The sequence below is a fragment of the Nerophis ophidion genome, linkage group LG08, assembly GCF_033978795.1.
Source record: "Nerophis ophidion isolate RoL-2023_Sa linkage group LG08, RoL_Noph_v1.0, whole genome shotgun sequence".
Classification (NCBI taxonomy): Eukaryota; Metazoa; Chordata; class Actinopteri; order Syngnathiformes; family Syngnathidae; genus Nerophis; species Nerophis ophidion.
This window is the reverse complement of record NC_084618.1, coordinates 59,027,622-59,046,797: the sequence shown is the minus strand read 5'-3', so window position 1 is coordinate 59,046,797 and position 19,176 is coordinate 59,027,622. Positions and strand designations below refer to the sequence as shown.

Genomic DNA, 19,176 nt, shown 5'->3' with positions numbered 1-19,176 from the left:
ATTTTTGTTTCTAGCAAAAAACTTCAAAGGCATCAAACAAAACTTGGAATTTAAAACATAGTGTTGTCATACCAGACTTTAACTCAGTGAGAATTTAAAGGGTTAACTCCATACACGATTTTGTGTTACTTTTTTTTAATATGTTTTTTTCCTAATACTAGTTATGGCAAAGAAAATTGTACTTATAACCATAGAGCAGGAAATTGAACAAAAGAGTAGCACAAGCCCATAAATATTTATTTTAAGAAGATGCTAACTCAAATAGTATGTAACTGAAAGTATTATGACTATCATGTAAATGATTGTAAGATTTGTATGACACTTGGTTAAAATGTTGCTTACAAATGTAAATTTTCTCCAGATAAATACTTTGATGTTTCATGCTGAAATAATTAATTTTACTTAATACTGTACATAGATATTTATAAAAACTATCTTGCCTTCCTTCATACTTCCTTCAAATTAGCCGTTTGGACTTTGCCCCATTGGTAGCAATTTTCCCAAATGTGATGATAGTAGCTATATCCATATATGATAGAATTTAACCAAAGGGCTTTGCGCGAATTTGCCATTGTAGTCCGCGCTGTAGTAATTAAGTTCTTTGTTTTTCGCGATCAAATTTTTGTGGGGCAGACTGGCTCATACGTGCACATGCGACTTTCGCTGTCGCCATTTCTAATAGAAATTAGTGTATAGTTCAAACTTAATCTGTCAGTAGACTCGCTACAGAAGCGCTAAAAAGTACAATGAAGGTGGCGGGGAGAATATGCAGTCGAAATGGAGGCATATAAATAAATAACAAAAAAATAAACTAATAAAACGCCACACCCTGAAGAGACCATCAGAAAGCGACTTGAAAAAGGTCTGTGAAGCAGAATACAAACCCCGTTTCCATATGAGTTGGGAAATTGTGTTAGATGTAAATATAAACGGAATACAATGATTTGCAAATCCTTTTCAACCCATATTCAGTTGAATGCACTACAAAGACAAGATATTTGATGTTCAAACTCATAAACTTTATTTTTTTGGGCAAATAATAAATAACTTAGAATTTCATTGCTGCAACACGTGCCAAAGTAGTTGGGAAAGGGCATGGTCACCACTGTGTTACATCACCTTTTCTTTTAACAACACTCAATAAACGTTTGGGAACTGAGGAAACTAATTGTTGAAGCTTTGAAAGTGGAATTCTTTACCATTCTTGTTTTATGTAGAGCTTTAGTCGTTCAACAGTTCGGGGTCTCCGCTGTCGTATTTTACGCTTCATAATGCGCCACACATTTTCGATGGGAGACAGGTCTGGACTGCAGGCGGGCCAGGAAATTACCCGCACTCTTTTACAACGAAACCACGCTGTTGTAACACGTGGCTTGGCATTGTCTTGCTGAAATAAGCAGGGGCGTTCATGATAACGTTGCTTGGATGACATATGTTGCTCCAAAACCTGTATGGACCATTCAGCATTAATGGTACCTTCACAGATGTGTAAGTTACCCATGTCTTGGGCACTAATGCACCCCATACCTTCACAGATGCTGGCTTTTGAACTTCGCGCCTATAACAATCCAGATGGTTATTTTCCTCTTTGTTCCGGAGGACAATACGTCCACAGTTTCCAAATATAATTTGAAATGTGGACTCGCCAGACCACAGAACACTTTTCCACTTTGCATCAGTCCATATTAGATGAGTTCGGGCCCAGCGAAGCCAGCGGCGTTCCTTGGTGTTGTTGATAAATGGGTTTTGCTTTGCATAGTAGAGTTTTAACTTGCACTAACGGATGTAGCAACCAACTGTAGTTACTGACAGTGGTTTTATGAAGTGTTCCTGAGTCCATGTGGTGATGTCCTTTACACACTGATGTCTGCTTTTGTTGTAGTACCGTCTGAGGGATCAAAGGTCCACAATATCATCGCTTACGTGCAGTGATTTCTCCAGATTCTCTGAACCTTTTGACGATTTTACGGACCATACATGGTAAAATCCCTAAATTCCTTGCAATAGCTCGTTGAGAAAGGTTGTTCTAAAACTGTTCGACAATTTGCTTACAAATTGGTGACCCTCACCCCATCCTTGTTTGTGAATTACTTAGCATTTCATTGAAGCTGCTTGTATACCCAATCATGGCACCCACCTGTTCCCAATTAGCCTGCACACCTGTGGGATGTTCCAAATAAGTGTTTGATGAGAATTTCTCAACATTATCAGTATTTATTGCCACCTTTCCCATCTTCTTTGTCACGTGTTGCTGATATCAAATTCTAAAGTTAATGATTATTTAAAAAAAAAATGTTTATCAGTTTGAACATCAAATATGTTGTCTTTGTAGCATAATCAACTAAATATGGGTTGGAAATGATTTGCAAATCATTGTATTCTGTTTATATTTACATCTAACACAATTTCCCAACTCATATGGAAACGGGGTTTGTATTTGCAAACTTTTGAGCAAAGATCCACATTAGGAAATGTTTTAAATGTTGAAAAAAAATCACAACATGACTATCGTGATACTTTAGAATTTACTTTACCCTAATTCCTGGAATATAAGCCACTACTTTTATCCCCGCATTTTGAACCCTGCGCTTTATTTAATGCTGTGGGCAGTTGATGGAATTTTTAGGGTTCACAAGCTTCATACGCTGCCAATACATTTTTAACCTTGTCACATCAGACCAATGAAAATGCCAAATGGATCACAGTGGACCAATTAAAATTGTTCACATTAAATCAAACGCACTTGCACAATTGTTCAATGAGTTATTTATCGTGTTATGGACTCACCCTCGTCATGGATCAAGAAACAACAAAATGCACACAAATGCAGCCTCAAAGCTGAAGACGACCTACCCAGCCATTGAAAAATGAAACAATCGCCGCACGGAACGGAAATCGACAACCAATTACAGGCGCCGAAAGGGGGAAAAGGACAAAGACCGTGCTTAATGAGGTCTAGGGTAGGTTACGGAATGCCGTGTTATTTGCACTGTCTTTTGTTAAATTTGTGAATGAACACAGTCACCTGTGTATATATTTAATGTTTTATTGTGTAGACCTGTGGCCTATAGACTTGTGAAGCAAATATATGTACAAAATTAAATTTTAGGGATGTTTCGATCATCCATGAGCAAGATCAGCATATACCAATACCAATCACATGTATTAACTGTACATTTTTCAATGTATTTATGAGTGATTGACAGTTTAACAGTATAAGCACAATATTTAAACTAGTTCCTTATTTTGTCTTTTGTTACTTACAATTGTTTAAGCAAAACAAAGTCAATAGTAGACAATAACTAAACAACATAAAAAACAACTATCAATTATATTACTTATTTGAATCAGTTTTGCCCTCAAAGTCCTCCTGGAAACAAAAACAAATCATTTAAAAAAACGACTTATAAATATTAAATATCGATCTTAATCATTCTTGTATTAATCTGATTACCTTTGGAATTGACACCACTAATCTATGTAACGTCCTCTTTTGTGTCATGTAGTTACTGTGACAATGCTGACACCAACAGTTGTTACATTATCCACTCTCTAGACCAGTGGTTCTCAAATGGGGGTACGCGTACCCCTGGGGGTACTTGAAGGTATGCCAAGAAGTATGTGAGATTTTTTAAAACTATTCTAAAAATATCAACAATTCAAAAATCCTTTATAAATATATTTATTAAATAATAGTTCAACAAAATATCAATGTAAGTTCATAAACTGTGAAAGGAAATGCAACAATGCAATATTCAGTGTTGACAGCTAGATTTTTTGTGGACATGTTCCATAAATATTGATGTTAAAGATTTTTTTCTTTGTGAAGAAATTCAGAATTAAGTTCATCAATCCAGATGGATCTCTATTACAATCCGCAAAGAGGGAACTTTAAGTTGATGATTAATTCTATGTGTAGAAATCTTAATTTATAATTGAATCACTTGTTTATTTTTAAACAAGTTTTTAGTTATTTTTATCTTTTTTTCCAAATAGTTCAAGAAAGACCACTACAAATGAGCAATATTTTGCACTGTTATACAATTTAATAAATCAGAAACTGATGACATAGTGCTGTATTTTACTTCTTTATCTCTTTTTTTCAACCAAAAATGCTTTGCTCTGATTAGGGGGTACTTGAATTAAAAAAACATTTCACATGGGTTACATCACTGAAAAAAGGTTGAGAACCACTGCTCTAGACTCTTGTTAATCTATGAGTTAATTTTCAGCAAATAACTTACTTTCTGCTGCAACACAATTACAACTTCTTAAACGATGTTAAGTAATCCTATATTTTTTTGTGCTTCTTAAAGCTTGCTTAGCGGTTAGCTTAGCTATTATAATGCCTGCTCCTGCATTCTCTTGTTGTGTACCATGTTTAGAGTCATCCTAATAGCTGATGATTATACTTAAATATATTAAGAAATGCGGTGTATTTGCCATAATGGAGGTGTTTACTGGTAACTTAGGGAAGCAGCTGTACGCTGTATATGGATACACACAATTAGTTTGTAAGCCGGGGGCTTTCAAATAAATACAATATTAGGCAAAGGAGATCAGCATTTGTGCTCGGCATTGTAGGACATTAATCGGCAATGGCTATCACATACGTTTTTCTATAAAGTCGTCTGAACGATTAATCGGCACATCCTTAAAAATTTGGCCTAAATTTAGGTACGCTCAGTATTTCATATTGGAAACATTGTCTTGAAATTCACCAGCATGACAAAATGTATATTATCCAACTTTGAAGGTCCGACTGTATTGGCTTTGATTAACGGTTGAGTGTGAGAAGCATGTTAGCAAAATTAACATCCTTTAGCAGTCATTTCCACTCTAAACGTCAAAAAAGAAATAGTTTCTCAATCAAACTATGCACTGTGGCATTGAGGAATCATGCAATGAGTCATGCATTATTAGGATAAAATGCAGTAATAAGAAAATCCCTGCAGGGATTAGCCAAAGTGTGACCATCCATCCAGCATACGGACGACAGTCAAGTCTCTGTCATTGAGTTTGTGAGACGTTTTGCTTTTAACAGTACGGTCATGTGCGGGAGGGGTACTTACGACTGACAGGCGAAGGCCATCCCACAGATGGGGAGACAGCGAAAGACCCCCTCCCAGCGCACCACATTGACCTGCCCTAGCCACCAGCCGCTGAGCAGCCCATGTTTGAATGAGGACAGCACCATCTAAGAGGAAGGAGTGGGTGTTGGGGTTACAGCGCAAACCAAATAGGGACAGAAGGAAGAGAACAAAAGGGGGGAATCCCATGCAGGTGGATAAATCATGAATGACAAGGGAAGCAGAAAGGATGAGGACATGGAAACCCCATGCTGTATGTAAACCTGCAAAATTTGCATGACATTGAAGTAACAATGATACACCAGAAAAAAAAGAGAAAGGAAGTGAAAGGTTTCGGTGGCAGAGGGGTTAGTGCTTCTGCCTCACAATACAAAGTTCCTGCAGTCCTGGTTTAAAATCCAGGCTCGGGATCTTTCTGTGTCGAGTTTGCATGTTCTCCCCGTGAATGCGTGGGTTCCCTCCGGGTACTCCGGCTTCCTCCCACTTCCAAAAACATGCACCTGGGGATAGGTTGATTGGCAATACTAAATTGGCCCTAGTGTTTGAATGTGAGTGTGAATGTTGTCTGTCTATCTGTGTTGGCCCTGCGATAAGATGGCGACTTGTCCAGGGTGTACCCTGCCTTCCGCCCGATTGTAGCTGAGATAGGCGCCAGCGCCCCCCGCGACACCAAAAAGGGAATAAGCGGTAGAAAATGGATGGATGGATGGATGGAAGTGAAAGGTTTATCTATGAAACAGCATCCAACATGCAGACTGCTCATCCTAAAGCAAACAGGAAGGGGTTGACAACTTCACTTGATAAACCTTTCAATCACACGCACACACACACACACACACACACACACACACACACACACACACACACACACAGAGACACACACACACACACACACACACACTAGTGACACGACTCAGACATAAGCCGCATTAAAGGAGAAAATGAATAGAAGGTTGTAGGATGTTGGACCATTCTGAAATTATGTTTTGCAGGGTAATGATGTTCACGCTCCAAAATTGGCACCTCCTCCACTGCCCTTCAACTGGTGGTCGTAAAGATACAAGGGCTGGATCTCTCCTGCGGGTTTACTTACGGGTGACAGCAGAAGGTTGTGGCAATAATGGGCAGGCACTGAACGACGCCCTTCGTGCGCCACAGGTGAACCTGTTCCACCCAGGAACCCGAGACTATGCCGTAGCGCAGGGACGACAACACTATCTACAGCATGAGCAGCAGAGAGAGCGGCGAAAGAGAGGAGAGTTGAAGGAAATGAGGAAAAAACGGCACACAGAGGTTAAAAAAAAAAGAGAGAGGGGTAAAAGGAAGATTTGTGACTGTTAGAGGATTCAGGGGTTCTGGAATAGACCAGGCTGTTGTGGGCCTGCATCTGCTGTATAACTAACTCCACCAGGTTGCTGACATGCCAGAGAATTCATGGACAAGAGTTACTGTACTATGCAGTGTGAAGCCTGTGGAAGCAGGAGATGCGAATATAAAACACACAAGGTGAATTAAAAGAGGCTGGAAATGATTGCTTGCCTAAGAAAAAAAAAACAAATATTTAATGCAATAAAAAGGCAAGACGTTAATGATTTAAACATTTACTCTCTATTCACTTGCAGCATTTAATGATCTCGATTGGACCAAACTGCATTTTTTTTAATGTATAAATCTCAGTGAAGAACATCTGTCTTTAGGTAATTAAAAGGACAGCATTTTTTTTTTGTTTTTATATACAGCACATGCCAAAAGTTTTGGACACACAACCAACGCGTTTTCTTTATTTTCATGACTATGTACATTGTAGATTGTCACTGAAGGCATCAAAACAATGAATGAAACATGTGGAGTTATGTGCTTGAAAGTGAAATACCTTAAAACATTTTTTATATTCTAGTTTCTTTAAAATAGCCACCATTTACTCTGATTACTGCTTTGCACACTCTTGGCATTCTCTAGTTGAGCTTTAAGTACACCTGTGAAGTAGGGTTGGGTATCGAGTATCGAGTATCGATTGGAACCGGGACTAACTTTCCGACTCTCCCGGAATCGTTCAAAAGTTTAACTTTCGAAAAAAATAAACTCGCCAACCCGGAAGAAGAAGCCGCTGAACACCAACGAAGAAGCGTTCATCGCCGGAAGTGTTAGCATAGCCGAGCGAGTCAGTCAAGCATGGATAGCGGGCGTCGACGGTTGAAAGTGTGGCTTTATTTTACAAAAAAAAAATGAAATATCGGCGAAATGTAACACGTGCGACAGGACTGTTTCGTGCTTAGGAGGGTGCACGTCGAACATGATGAAGCACCTCCGAGTTCATGGAGTACAAATAAATGCGTGTCCTGTCTTCGACAGGAGACACTATCTGTCTAGAACGCTCACGCATCATGTCTAAGAAGGCGGATATGGTCATTTTCCTAAACAAGAACTGTCTCTGATTTCATACTGTACATGCTGCTAATCTGGACTGGGTTTTGCAAGTTGTTTCTTATTGTTTATTTGCTTTTCTGCACCAGGTTAGCCCATCAGTGGGAGCACGGTAACATGTTTAAATACCTGCAGCATCATACACTTATGTGTAAATGTGTTTTCATGAGGTTTTCAAAAATAAAGCTCTCTTGATGAAAGTGTACCCCTGTGAAAATGTATTCATAATTTATAATATTTATATTCAAGTTCATATATTTGATATATTCTAGTTGAAAACAGCCATGGGAGGAAATTATAGTAAAGTTCATAAAAAGTTAATAGAATTAAAATTGATGGAGAATGTCAGACTATTTCATTCAGAAAGACTAGGTTAGCTTGCTCATTTAAAATATCCTGAACTTTATTTTGACCCTGCCTTTTTTTTTTTTTTTTTTAAAAGAAAGAATCGGAATCGAGAATCGTCAGGAATTGGAATCGAAACAAAGAATCGGAATCAGAATCGTTCAAATTCAAACAATACCCAACCCTACTGTGAAGTGAAAACCATTTCATGTGACTACCTCTTGAAGCTCATCAAGAGAATGCCAAGAGTGTGCGAAAAAGTAATTAGAGCAAAGGGTGGCTATTTTGAAGAAACTAGAATATAAAACATGTTTTCCATTATTTGACTTTCTTTTGTTAAGTACATAACTCCACATGTGTTCATTCATAGTTTTGATGCCTTTAGTGACAATATACAATGTAAATAGTCATGAAAATAAAGAAAACGCATTGAATGGGAAGGTGTGTCCAAACTTGGCCTGTACTGTATATTTTGCAATACAAGAAGGTTAACACTTTCCAGGTGATACATTTGAATCACATTCCACAAAACATTGACTACATTATGGGCCTGATTTACTTAGATCCAAATAACTCATGCTAAAAAGCGTGTGCCAAAACTGCGTGTGCAATTGGAAAGTGGTGCAGACCGTCTTGTTTAAATGGGGATTTTGCAAGTAACCACAGAGACACTGATTTACTCTACATTCATCTGATCATGTTCCTACCTGTGGCATTTTGCTGTGTTTTCAAACAAGCAGGAGACTGCTTGTGCTCAAGATGTTAAAAAATGCATACTTCAACAAGATTTTATTATATAGGATAAGATATAGTCTATGTGAAAAAATTAACATCATAAAAAAATATAAAATGACACCAAAATGCATCAATTGAATTTGTTGGGATCAGCCTCTTAAGTCATACAGCAGTTAGAAAATTATAAAAGGATGTTGCTGAGTAAACGATGAGTCTGATATTTTTTTTATTTCTGACTGTCTAAAAAGGTTGAAAGATACACGTAAGACAGAGGATTCTCTGTCCATTGTGTGTTTTTGCAACAAAAACACTCTTCTCTCACAGCTGTGTCAGTTTGTGCATCCCTTCCAAACGTGCGATAATTATTTTGTTTCAGTGCAGTTCAGACTAAGTAACAGCAACTTCAAAAATGTATTCATGCAGTGGCGAACAAGGCCCAATTTAAATATATAAGATAAAAGTTTGCTACTGTACCTTTTAGTTTTATTATTCTTACTTTACTATGTTTGAAAATTAAACACTAACCTTAAAACATGTAACTCCAGACTATTTACAATGTTTCTTGCAAATAAATGCAAGGGACATTGTAAAGAGACAAATATGGTGTGTCATAGTTTAGCTTAGTTTGCATTTCATTCTATTTAGAACTGTTATTAAATTGGCAGTATGTTTAATATATATTAACCTGTCATGTCATTTATTTTTCTGTTCATACAGTACAATGAAAATGGGCATATTTTAAGATATAGTTGCCAATGGTGATTAATCACAATAAATTAATTTGTGATTAATTTGATGAAAATTTAATTTGATAAAACTGTACAATATATTACTTAAGACAATTATATTGGTTGAGCGTAGTAAGAAATGTATCGTGATTCAGAGCAACAGGGAGAGAAAAAAATGATTATGTTTAAAAATTAATATTTCGGCCTCTAACGCTGATAAAATAGCTGTAATAATTAATATAAACAGCTTAAATCTTTCAAAAGAAAACATGGAATTGACTCTAAAAAGCATGTAATATTATTATTTGTGGGTACCTACATTATTTTGTTCATGCAGGACAAAATAAATACAATAGATTATATGTAAATAATCTTTCAATAATAGTAGTAGAGACTCAGAGAGAGTAGTCGACTCACCGTAAACATGAAAAATGTGTAGAAGATGAGCGCCATGGCCGAAAAGGACTGAATGGAGGACATCATGTTCCTCTGCAGGCTCAGAGGAAGGACGATGAACAAAGACACGGCGATCAGCAGGACCACACGAAAACTGCCAGTCACCTTTAAAAACAAATAATAGGGATTTATTAATGAACTTCTTGTTATACCTCAATTCCGGTGCGGAGATGTTTATAAAAAGAGGTCTCTGACCTGCAAACCCAACAGCGTAGCAAAGAAATTTGACCCCAAATCTGCAATGACCACATAGAAGGCAATACAGGTTCCCAACATCAACCCAATCATACTGCAATGACAGTGAGATACATGATAAATATCATCATTGTGGGTAAATATCATAGATTGGGTGTATATATTGACACGTGCCTGGTTTCCACCAGAGTTTTTCCAGGTTTGCCATATGTGTGGAAAGCTGCAAAGACAGGAATGACTGTTGTTAGCGTGTGAACTGTGATTGAGTGTGCAAAGTAACATGTTTAAAAATATCTGTTTTGATAACAGTCGTCAAAACAAAGCAAGCGTTGCACTCAAAACACATTAGAGTTGCACTATGTGCACTAAACAGCCTAAACATCTATTTGCATACATTTGCTGATGATACCGTGTTTTTTAGCAACTATACATTATCCTTATTGGCTGGGAAGTCACCTAGTCTTTTTTTCAGAAAGTATCTCACCCAAGCCAGCGTAGGTTCTTCGTTTGGTGTTGCTAGCAGTGTGAACCAGAAACATGCACGACTTGTGGGTCATCCAGGAGCAAAGGAACAACAGAAGAGTTCCCAGCACGATCCCACACTGAGAAAAACAAGTTAGAGAACAAGGATGCATCAATCTTGAAATATTTTATGGAGTAAATGACATTCCTGGTGATACACTCTATATGTATATTAGCCACTTGTAGTAGAAAATACATAAGCCTGAAATAAAGTGACATATCATTGTCATTACATTTACCCTTTTTTATGTTCTCCGTGGAATTTGCATTTTACTCTTCTACTCAGACACAACAGAGAAGCAATGAGGCAGGAAATTAAGACCAACTACTCCCTTACTTTAAATGATAATTTGCACCGTTTCTTTTGCTCTGTTTTCCACATAGACTGTTTGTTCAGTAGATGTTGTTGATCAAGACCTGATTCTGTGGCCTTTCAGATTTTGGTTATGGCATTAGTTTGTTCCGAACATGCATATATCAGGCATGTGTTTTGAACTTAATGAAAAAGACTGAAAATAAGCTAGCGATCTGAAGGGTAAAAGTGGGGCAACCTTCAATCCCCCGAAGTTCCTGGTTTCTCAGCAAATGAACATGCAACATTTAAAAAAAAAAAAACACAATTTAAAGATATGTTAGTGTTTAAAGAATTTAAAAATCATCAACAGAGTTTACATAAACACATAAATACCCCATTCATCCAAATAAATCACTGTCTGTTTCAGTCACTATGTTATTTAGTCACTACAGTAAATACAAATTGTGTTCATACCCACAGGAAATGGGTTAGCCTACTCTATACAGTGTATCCAACCTTACTCGTGTACACTTCACAGCCACAGATGGTTCATCTAGTTCAGGGGCGCTCACACTTTTTCTGCAGGCGAGCTACTTTTCAATTGACCAAGTCGAGGAGATCTACCTCATTCCTATATATAATTTATATTTATTTATTTATGAAAGAGGCATTTTTGTTAAGTTAATGGTGTTTAATGATAATACAAGCATGTTTAACACACATAGATTCCTTTCTTTCATGAAGACAAGAATATAAATTGGTGTATTTGATTCTGATGACTTGCATTGATTGGAATTAGACAGTGGTGTTGATAACGTCCGCATTTTCAAATGGAGGAAAAAAAAAGTCCTCCTTTCTGTCCAATACCACATGAAAGTGGTTGGATTTGGCATCTCATTTGTCCAACTTGCTCATCTCACTTGTCCAACTTGCTCGTTTTTAAACACTTTGTTATGAGAGTAGCATATGTGTGTGTGGCCCTTTAATGTGTGGGAACAGGTGAGTGAAGTCAGTGAGAGTGCGGGTGGGCAAGCAAGTGAGAAAGCGGTCGCTGAGGGCGGGGGAGAAATACATTAGCATCAAACGCCGTAGCTTGCTAGCTTGTGCACGCTAGCTTTCTGAGACTCTTATTTTGTTAGCACAGGCAGGATGAAACAGGTCTTTTATGGTGAAGACAGGAACTGTGCTGTCGGTCTTTAGAGTTTTGACAGTAGGTACGGAATCTCTAGAAATAAAATGTGTTTGTCTGCATCCGCTTCACGGTGGCAGAAGGGTTAGTGCGTCTGCCTCACAATACGAACAAAAAGCCCTCTTGTATCAAATAACGTATTCCCTGGGGTACATTTTTGTTTGTAAACTATGTAACAATAGCACTAACATAACAATAGAAACCACACAACAAAAACAAAATAAATATAGAAGATACTGAAAAATATCGATCTTACCTCAGTAGTATTGATCCAATCATCCAATACTGATTCAGTATCAATGCTATCATTATTCGAATTGATCTGCGCACCCCTAATTTATACTGTAATCTGCACTTGTCAAACATAATTGATGGTCAAGCAATCAAACTGCATTCATATAGCACTTTTAATGCAAAGGCAAGTTGCAGCACAAAGTGCTGGTGGTTCTTAACAGGGTTACGTTGCAATCCCTCATCAGATCACGCTTCGGAATTTGTGGCTTCACTATATTACCATTTCCCTAAATATACAACACGTATTTTAGGCCTTAAACAAGCATTTTTCAAGCATAAAATGGTTAAATGAACTAAAAATAGCAATACTACAGTAGTATTTAGCCACTGGATGAGAACAGACAATCAGAGCACGCTGTTCAGTATCGTGGCCACTGATTGGCTCTGCCTCAAGCAACACTACTGCAGCATATTGGATTAAGACAGATTAAACCATCTCTCCCTTAAGGGCCACCAAAAATATATATATTTTTCAGCTGTGTTCAGTATAGGCTGCAGCGATACTCTGTTGTAATACACTTTACCGCCACTTGTAGCAGTATTGATAATCTAAAACAAACAGAAGAAGTATCGAGCTAAAGTCAGAGAAGTTTTTTGAGCGCAGCAATTCTGACCAAAGTGATGAAGCTGTATTTTAATTAGCATGTAAACTTAATTTCTATTGACAGTCCATGTAAGACACACACACGCACACACACACACACACATATATATATATTTTTTTTCAACACTTTTTATGAGTCCCTTCTTTTGCAATATATTTGATCAGTGTTTACCCCGCCTTCCGCCCGATTGTAGCTGAGATAGGCGCCAGCACCCCCCGCGACCCCAAAAGAGAATAAGCGGTAGAAAATGGATGGGGTTTATTTTTGTAATCAGCCTGAACCTTAATGATAACACCAAGGTTAAATATACTAAGAACCCCTCGATTAAACAAGTGTAAAAGTTTAAATTAAAGTTACAGTTTCAATGACAGTCACACAAACACACTGGTTGTAGTGAAATGTGTCCTCTGCATTTGACCCATCCCCTTGTTCACCCCTTGGGAGGTGAAGGGAGCAGTGAGCAGCAGCGTGCGCCACGCTCGGGAATCATTTGATGATTTAACTCCCAATTCCAACCCTTGATGCTGAGTGCCAAGCAGGGAGGCAATGGGTCCCATTTTTTGTAGTCTTTGGTATGACTAAAACAAGAGTAAAACAACTTGCACTGAGCTTAGTCTATAAAATCCGCTACACCTCCCTGATACTGAAGAACATGTCAAAGTACTTCCGCCATAACCACGTTAAACCCAGATTCCGATCTAACAAAGGTCTTAACTCTTTCTATGCCACATCAATGTGGAATGCACTCCCAACAGGTGCAAAAGTAAGTGCATCTCTATATTCCTTCAAAACCGCTCTAAAACAACAATTCCAGGCAACTTCAACCCTTTACTAATAACCTCCTCCATTCACATCCCATCTCCCCGGATTATAAATAACCTAATGTAAATAATCAAATGTACTTCTGATATATTTAATTGCTCTTATGCTATCTGAACTCACTATGTTCTCTGTTTGCTGTACATATCCTACCAGGTAAGACCTACACTGTTTCAATGTTCATCTCTCTGTTGATGCAATTGTTGATGACTGAAGTACCAAAGCTCCTCATCCCACCCCCCGGATTGTAAATAATGTAAATAATTCAATGTACATACTATGATAATTAACCTGTGTGATGACTGTATTATGCTGATAGTATATATTTGTGCCATGAATTGATTAACGTGGACCCCGACTTAAACAAGTTGAAAAACTTATTCGGGTGTTACCATTTAGTGGTCAATTGTACGGAATATGTACTGAACTGTGCAATCTACTAATAAAAGTATCAATCAATCAATCAAAAAAGACTAAAAGGCAACTATTTGAGTGTTATTTCACATCATTCAATTTATAATCACGGAAATTAGTTTATCACGGTAACCGATAAAAGAGGGATTACACCTACTCAGTGGCCTAGTGGTTAGAGTTTCCTCCCTGAGATCGGTAGGTTGTGAGTTCAAATCCCGGTCGAGTCATACCAAAGACTATGAAAATGGGACTCATTCCTTTCCTGCTTGGCACTCAGCATCAAGGGTTGGAATTGGGGGTTAAATCACCAAAAATGATTCCCGGGCGCTGCAATGCTGCTGCTCACTGCTCCCCTCACCTCCCAGGGGGTGATTAAGGGTGATGGGTCAAATGCAGAGAATAATTTCGCCACACCAAGTGTGTGTGTGACAATCATTGGTACTTTAGGATAGGATAGGATAGATCTTTATTGTCATTGCACAAATACAACAAACCTTTGTTTTCAGCACAAGATTAGACAAAAATAACAGTGTAAAGGGTTACAGAACAAGAATGCTGATGGGTCGCCATAAGGCGCCCCGTAAAAGATGGGAAAAAGGTAAACGCTGAGGAAGCATGAGTAAAAAAATACAATCTAGTCTGGGCTCCTAAGGGGGCCCAGTCTGGAGTGGGAAAAAACCTCCATAGCAAAGCACATATTTAACTGTATTATTGTATTTGTTTTCCTGATTGTTAGGCCTATTTAGTGAAACTACATATTTCCCATTACTTGTTGTCCTGATAATCAAGCCTATTATTTGAGCCTTGTGAAACGCCATGTATTCCACCACCCCCCGGACATGTTTTCAAACATAATTCATTAAAGGCCTACTGAAACCCACTACTACCCACCACACAGTCTGATAGTTTATATATCAATGATGAAATATTAACATTGCAACACATGCCAATACGGCCTTTTTAGTTTACTAAATTGCAATTTTAAATTACCCGGGAGTTTCTTCTTGAAAACGTTGCGTAATGATGACGTGTACGCGAGACGTCACGGGCTGTTAGGAAATATGAGCACTGCACACACACACACAGCTAAAAGTCGTCTGCTTTAACGGCATAATTACACAGTATTTTGGAGATCTGTGTTGCTGAATCTTTTGCGATTTGTTCAATTAATATTGGAGAAGTCAAAGTAGAAAGATGGAGTTGGGAAGCTTTAGCCTTTAGCCACACAAACACACAGTGATTCCTTGTTTGAAATTCCCGGAGGTGAAACTTTACTATGGATCACAGTGGTCAAGCGAACATGAATCCCGACCGAATGTCAACCAGCAGGTTTCGGTGAGAAAATTGTGGTAAAAAGTCGCTTCTTACCGGCGATCAGCTGAGCTTGCCTTGTCCATAGAGCTGCCGTCGACTTCCCTGAGACATTGGCGTCAAAACACCCGTGGACACACACCTCCGACTATCAGGTACTGTTAAACTCACTAAAACACTTGCAACACAATAGAAAGATAAGGGATTTCCCAGAATTATCCTAGTAAATGTGTCTAAAAACATCTGAATCCGTCCCAATGCAATCACGTTTTTTTTTAAACTTTTTTTGGGGGGGAGGCATAGCTCGGTTGGTAGAGTGGCTGTGCCAGCAACTTGAGGGTTGCAGGTTCGATTTCTCGCTTCCGCCATCCTAGTCACTACTGTTGTGTCCTTGGGCAAGACACTTTACCCACCTGCTCCCAGTACCACCCACACTGGCTTAAATGTTACTTAGATATTGGGTTTCACTATGTAAAGTGCTTTGAGTCACTCGAGAAAAGCGCTGTATAAATATAATTCACTTCACTTCACTTTTTTTTTCTAGTCCGTCGCCATCAATATCCTCAAACACAAATCTTTCATCCTCGCTCAAATTAATGGGGAAATTGAATCTCCGTCCCGAATAGCTGTTTTTGTTGGAGGCTCCCATTAGAAACAATGTGAATATGTGAGGAACCATCAAAATGTGATGTCATCGTCTGCGACTTCCGGTAAAGGCAGAGCTTTTCTTTTAACGACCAAAAGTTGCGAACTTTATTGTGGATGTTCTCTACTAAATCCTTTCAGCAAAAATATGGCAATATCGCGAAATGATCAAGTATGACACATAAAATGGACCTGCTATCCCCGTTTAAATAAGAAAATCTCATTTCAGTAGGCCTATAACTTTCTGCCAAGTCAAACAATACTAATCACTGTAGTTAGTGAATATGCAACAGGGTATTTATTTACTCATCCAAATCACAACGCATAAACCACTCATAAGTAATACTGAATATTAACTACAGCTGAAGAAGCATGTATTTCCAGATTGACAAAAACTAGACAATCAAATATGAGACGTCTCGGCGGCGCGCACGCCGGCCGTAAGCGCGCTCCCGCCAGGGGGTGCATTTTACGGCCGGGGTGCATAATTCGGCACAACACCGGTAACTAAACTCACCTGTTTGAAGCAGAAGGGCATGGTGAGCACGCTAACGCCGACAATGCTATTCACCACGTTCATGATGATACCCCAGTTAGACGCCGTCATCTTTCAACAGCCGAGCGACTCGTCCTTCCCCTCGGTAGGCAAATGTAAAACAGCAACAAAAAAAAAATAATCACGTGGTGCTACAAAGTTTAAATGTCACCGTCTAATCTCTGGGCCCAAACCGGGGGTTCGTCTAATTTCTCGGGTTCAGCAACTCCTTCACCTAGACGTGACGTGGCGCTGTGGGGGAAATACACACATCATTAAAATACGTTTTTCTCCTATTACACTCACGTGTACCCCGACACTTAAATAGTTAAGGTATTAAAGCGTGAAGTCACATCCATCTTTACCGTTTTGTTTGTAGTTTCAACAACGCGCGACGCCGCGTCGCCTGTTTATTGTGTGAGCATCGGCGACGTCGTGTCATTCGTCAGTCAGTCAATTATGGCTAAATTGTCAGGAGAAAAATAAATACATACAAAAAGCGCGTAATCCACAGGTGAAAGAATACTCCGTTTTCAACGTTCGATCAAATGTGAGCTGTCGGTTTCCGCCCCCCCTTGCGCTCGTAACCAGGAAGTGATTGTAGTCCAGGAACTAGGAAGGGTACAGAGACAACGCGGCCTGTAGGTTTCAATGTCTTGGAAACACCGCGGACGCCCCTTAGTGGTCATTAGTGGTTGCACATTTGGTGCTATTACTCTTACACCTTCCACCCATCCATTTTTTTTACCGCTTGTCCCTTTTGGGGTTGGTTGTTAGATAATGCAAGGGTCCCCAACCTTTTTTTTGATCCAGGCACTGGATTAATGTAGACATTGTTTTTGAGGGACTGGTCATCCACGTGTGGCGGATAAATACATGTATAGCATGGGTGTCAAACTCTGGCCCGCGGGCCAAATTTGGCCCGCCGTGTAATTTCATTTGGCCCTTGAGGCGATATCAAATTAACATTAGAGCTGGCCCGCTACTGTAACACCGCATTCACCACTAATATTCATACTAGTCAACCCTCCCAATTTTCCCGGGAGACTCCCGAAGTTCAGTTCCCCTCCCAATTTCTCCCGATTTCCACCCAGACAATAATATTGGGGGCGGGCCGTAAAAGCACTGCCTTTGGCGTTCTATACATGTCGCCACGTCCGCTTTTACTCCATACAAACAGCGTGCCGGCCCACTCACATAATATATGCGGCTCATACACACACAAGTGTATGCAAGGCATACTTTGTCAACAGCCATACAGGTCACACTGAGGGTGGCCATATAAACAACTTTAACACTGTTACAAATATACGCCACACTGTGAACCCACAGCAAACAAGAATGACAAACACATTTCGGGAGAACATCCGCACCGTAACACAACATAAACACAACATAAACACAACTGAACAAATACCTAGAACCTCTTGCATCACTAACTCTTCCGGGATGCTACAATATACACCCCCGCTACCACCAAACCCCGCCCCAACTCAAACCCGCCGCCGAAAAGAGGCATTCAATTTGTATTTTTATTTTATCTGATATGCCATTGATATTTGTCTCTCTGTGTTGGCCCTGCGACGAGGTGGCGACTTGTCCAGGGTGTACCCCGCCTTCCGCCCGATTGTAGCTGTGATAGGCGCCAGCGCCCCCCGCGACCCCGAAAGGGAATAAGCGGTAGAAAATGGATGGATGGATGGATTTTTAAATTATTATTATTATTTAAAACTCGATTTTGCATGTCACTATAAAGTTATATAAGCCTTGCTTGGTCAATATTCAATGCAAAACTTGTTTGGTCCCTATTAAAAGGTTAATTTGTTCAACCTCGGCCCGCGGCTTCGTTCAGTTTTAAATTTTGGCCCACTCTGTATTTGAGTTTGACACCCCTGATGTATAGCAAACAAGTGCATGAAAAAACTTAACATAACGTTGAATTAGTGGGAGCTGTCACGCCAAGATAGGTTGATTGGCAACACTAAATTGGCCCTAGTGTGTGAATGTGAGTGTGAATGTTGTCTGTCTATCTGTGTTTGCCCTGCGATGAGGTGGCGACTTGTCCAGGCTGTACGCCGCCTTCCGCCCAATTGTAGCCTAGATAGGCACCGGCGACCCCAAAAAAGGGAATAAGCGGTAAAAAAATGGATGGATGGATGTCACGCCAAATTTCTTCCTCCCGGAAGACATTTGGCGTGACAGCCCCTCTAATGACTGAAGGACACCAATGAGGGCGTGATAATGCCAAGTTATATGACTCTTGAGGGTTACAGCTGCAAAATTAGCGAAACAAAAACAGCTTGAAAGGTTAGCATTCTGGAATGCTAATATTTTTTCCTCACTGTTATTTTTCACCATTGACAATCAGCCAATTATAATGCTTTTAAAACAGGCAGCTGTTTGGGCTGCTTTAAGCAAGTTATATGACTCTTAAGGGTTACAGCTGCAAAATTAGCGCAGCAAAAATAACTTGAAAGGTTAGCATGCTGGAATGCTAATATTTTTTTCCTCACCGTTACTTTTCACCAATGACAATCAGCCAATTATAATGTTTTTAAAACAGGCAGCTGTGTG

General features: G+C 39.2%; 1 protein-coding gene across 5 annotated transcripts in view; it reads right to left on the bottom strand.

Annotated features, from left to right (window-relative positions):
* slc38a10 (solute carrier family 38 member 10) overlaps nucleotides 1-17,208 on the bottom strand; it is a 44,028-nt gene extending 26,820 nt beyond the window's left edge. For 3 of the 5 annotated variants that reach the window (XM_061909113.1, XM_061909116.1, XM_061909117.1), the window contains exons 1-7: nucleotides 16,968-17,208; nucleotides 16,585-16,854; nucleotides 10,458-10,575; nucleotides 10,148-10,193; nucleotides 9,974-10,067; nucleotides 9,740-9,883; nucleotides 6,184-6,308 (exon numbers count right to left, since the gene is read on the bottom strand). In XM_061909113.1, the coding sequence (XP_061765097.1) occupies nucleotides 6,184-6,308; nucleotides 9,740-9,883; nucleotides 9,974-10,067; nucleotides 10,148-10,193; nucleotides 10,458-10,575; nucleotides 16,585-16,674 (617 nt within the window). In that variant the 5' untranslated portion in view covers nucleotides 16,675-16,854; nucleotides 16,968-17,208. Of the gene's footprint in view, nucleotides 1-5,072; nucleotides 5,198-6,183; nucleotides 6,309-9,739; nucleotides 9,884-9,973; nucleotides 10,068-10,147; nucleotides 10,194-10,457; nucleotides 10,576-16,584; nucleotides 16,855-16,967 lie in introns of all 5 variants that reach the window. The other 2 variants (XM_061909115.1, XM_061909114.1) reach the window with 2 other exon arrangements.
* Nucleotides 17,209-19,176: the final 1,968 nt, after the last annotated feature.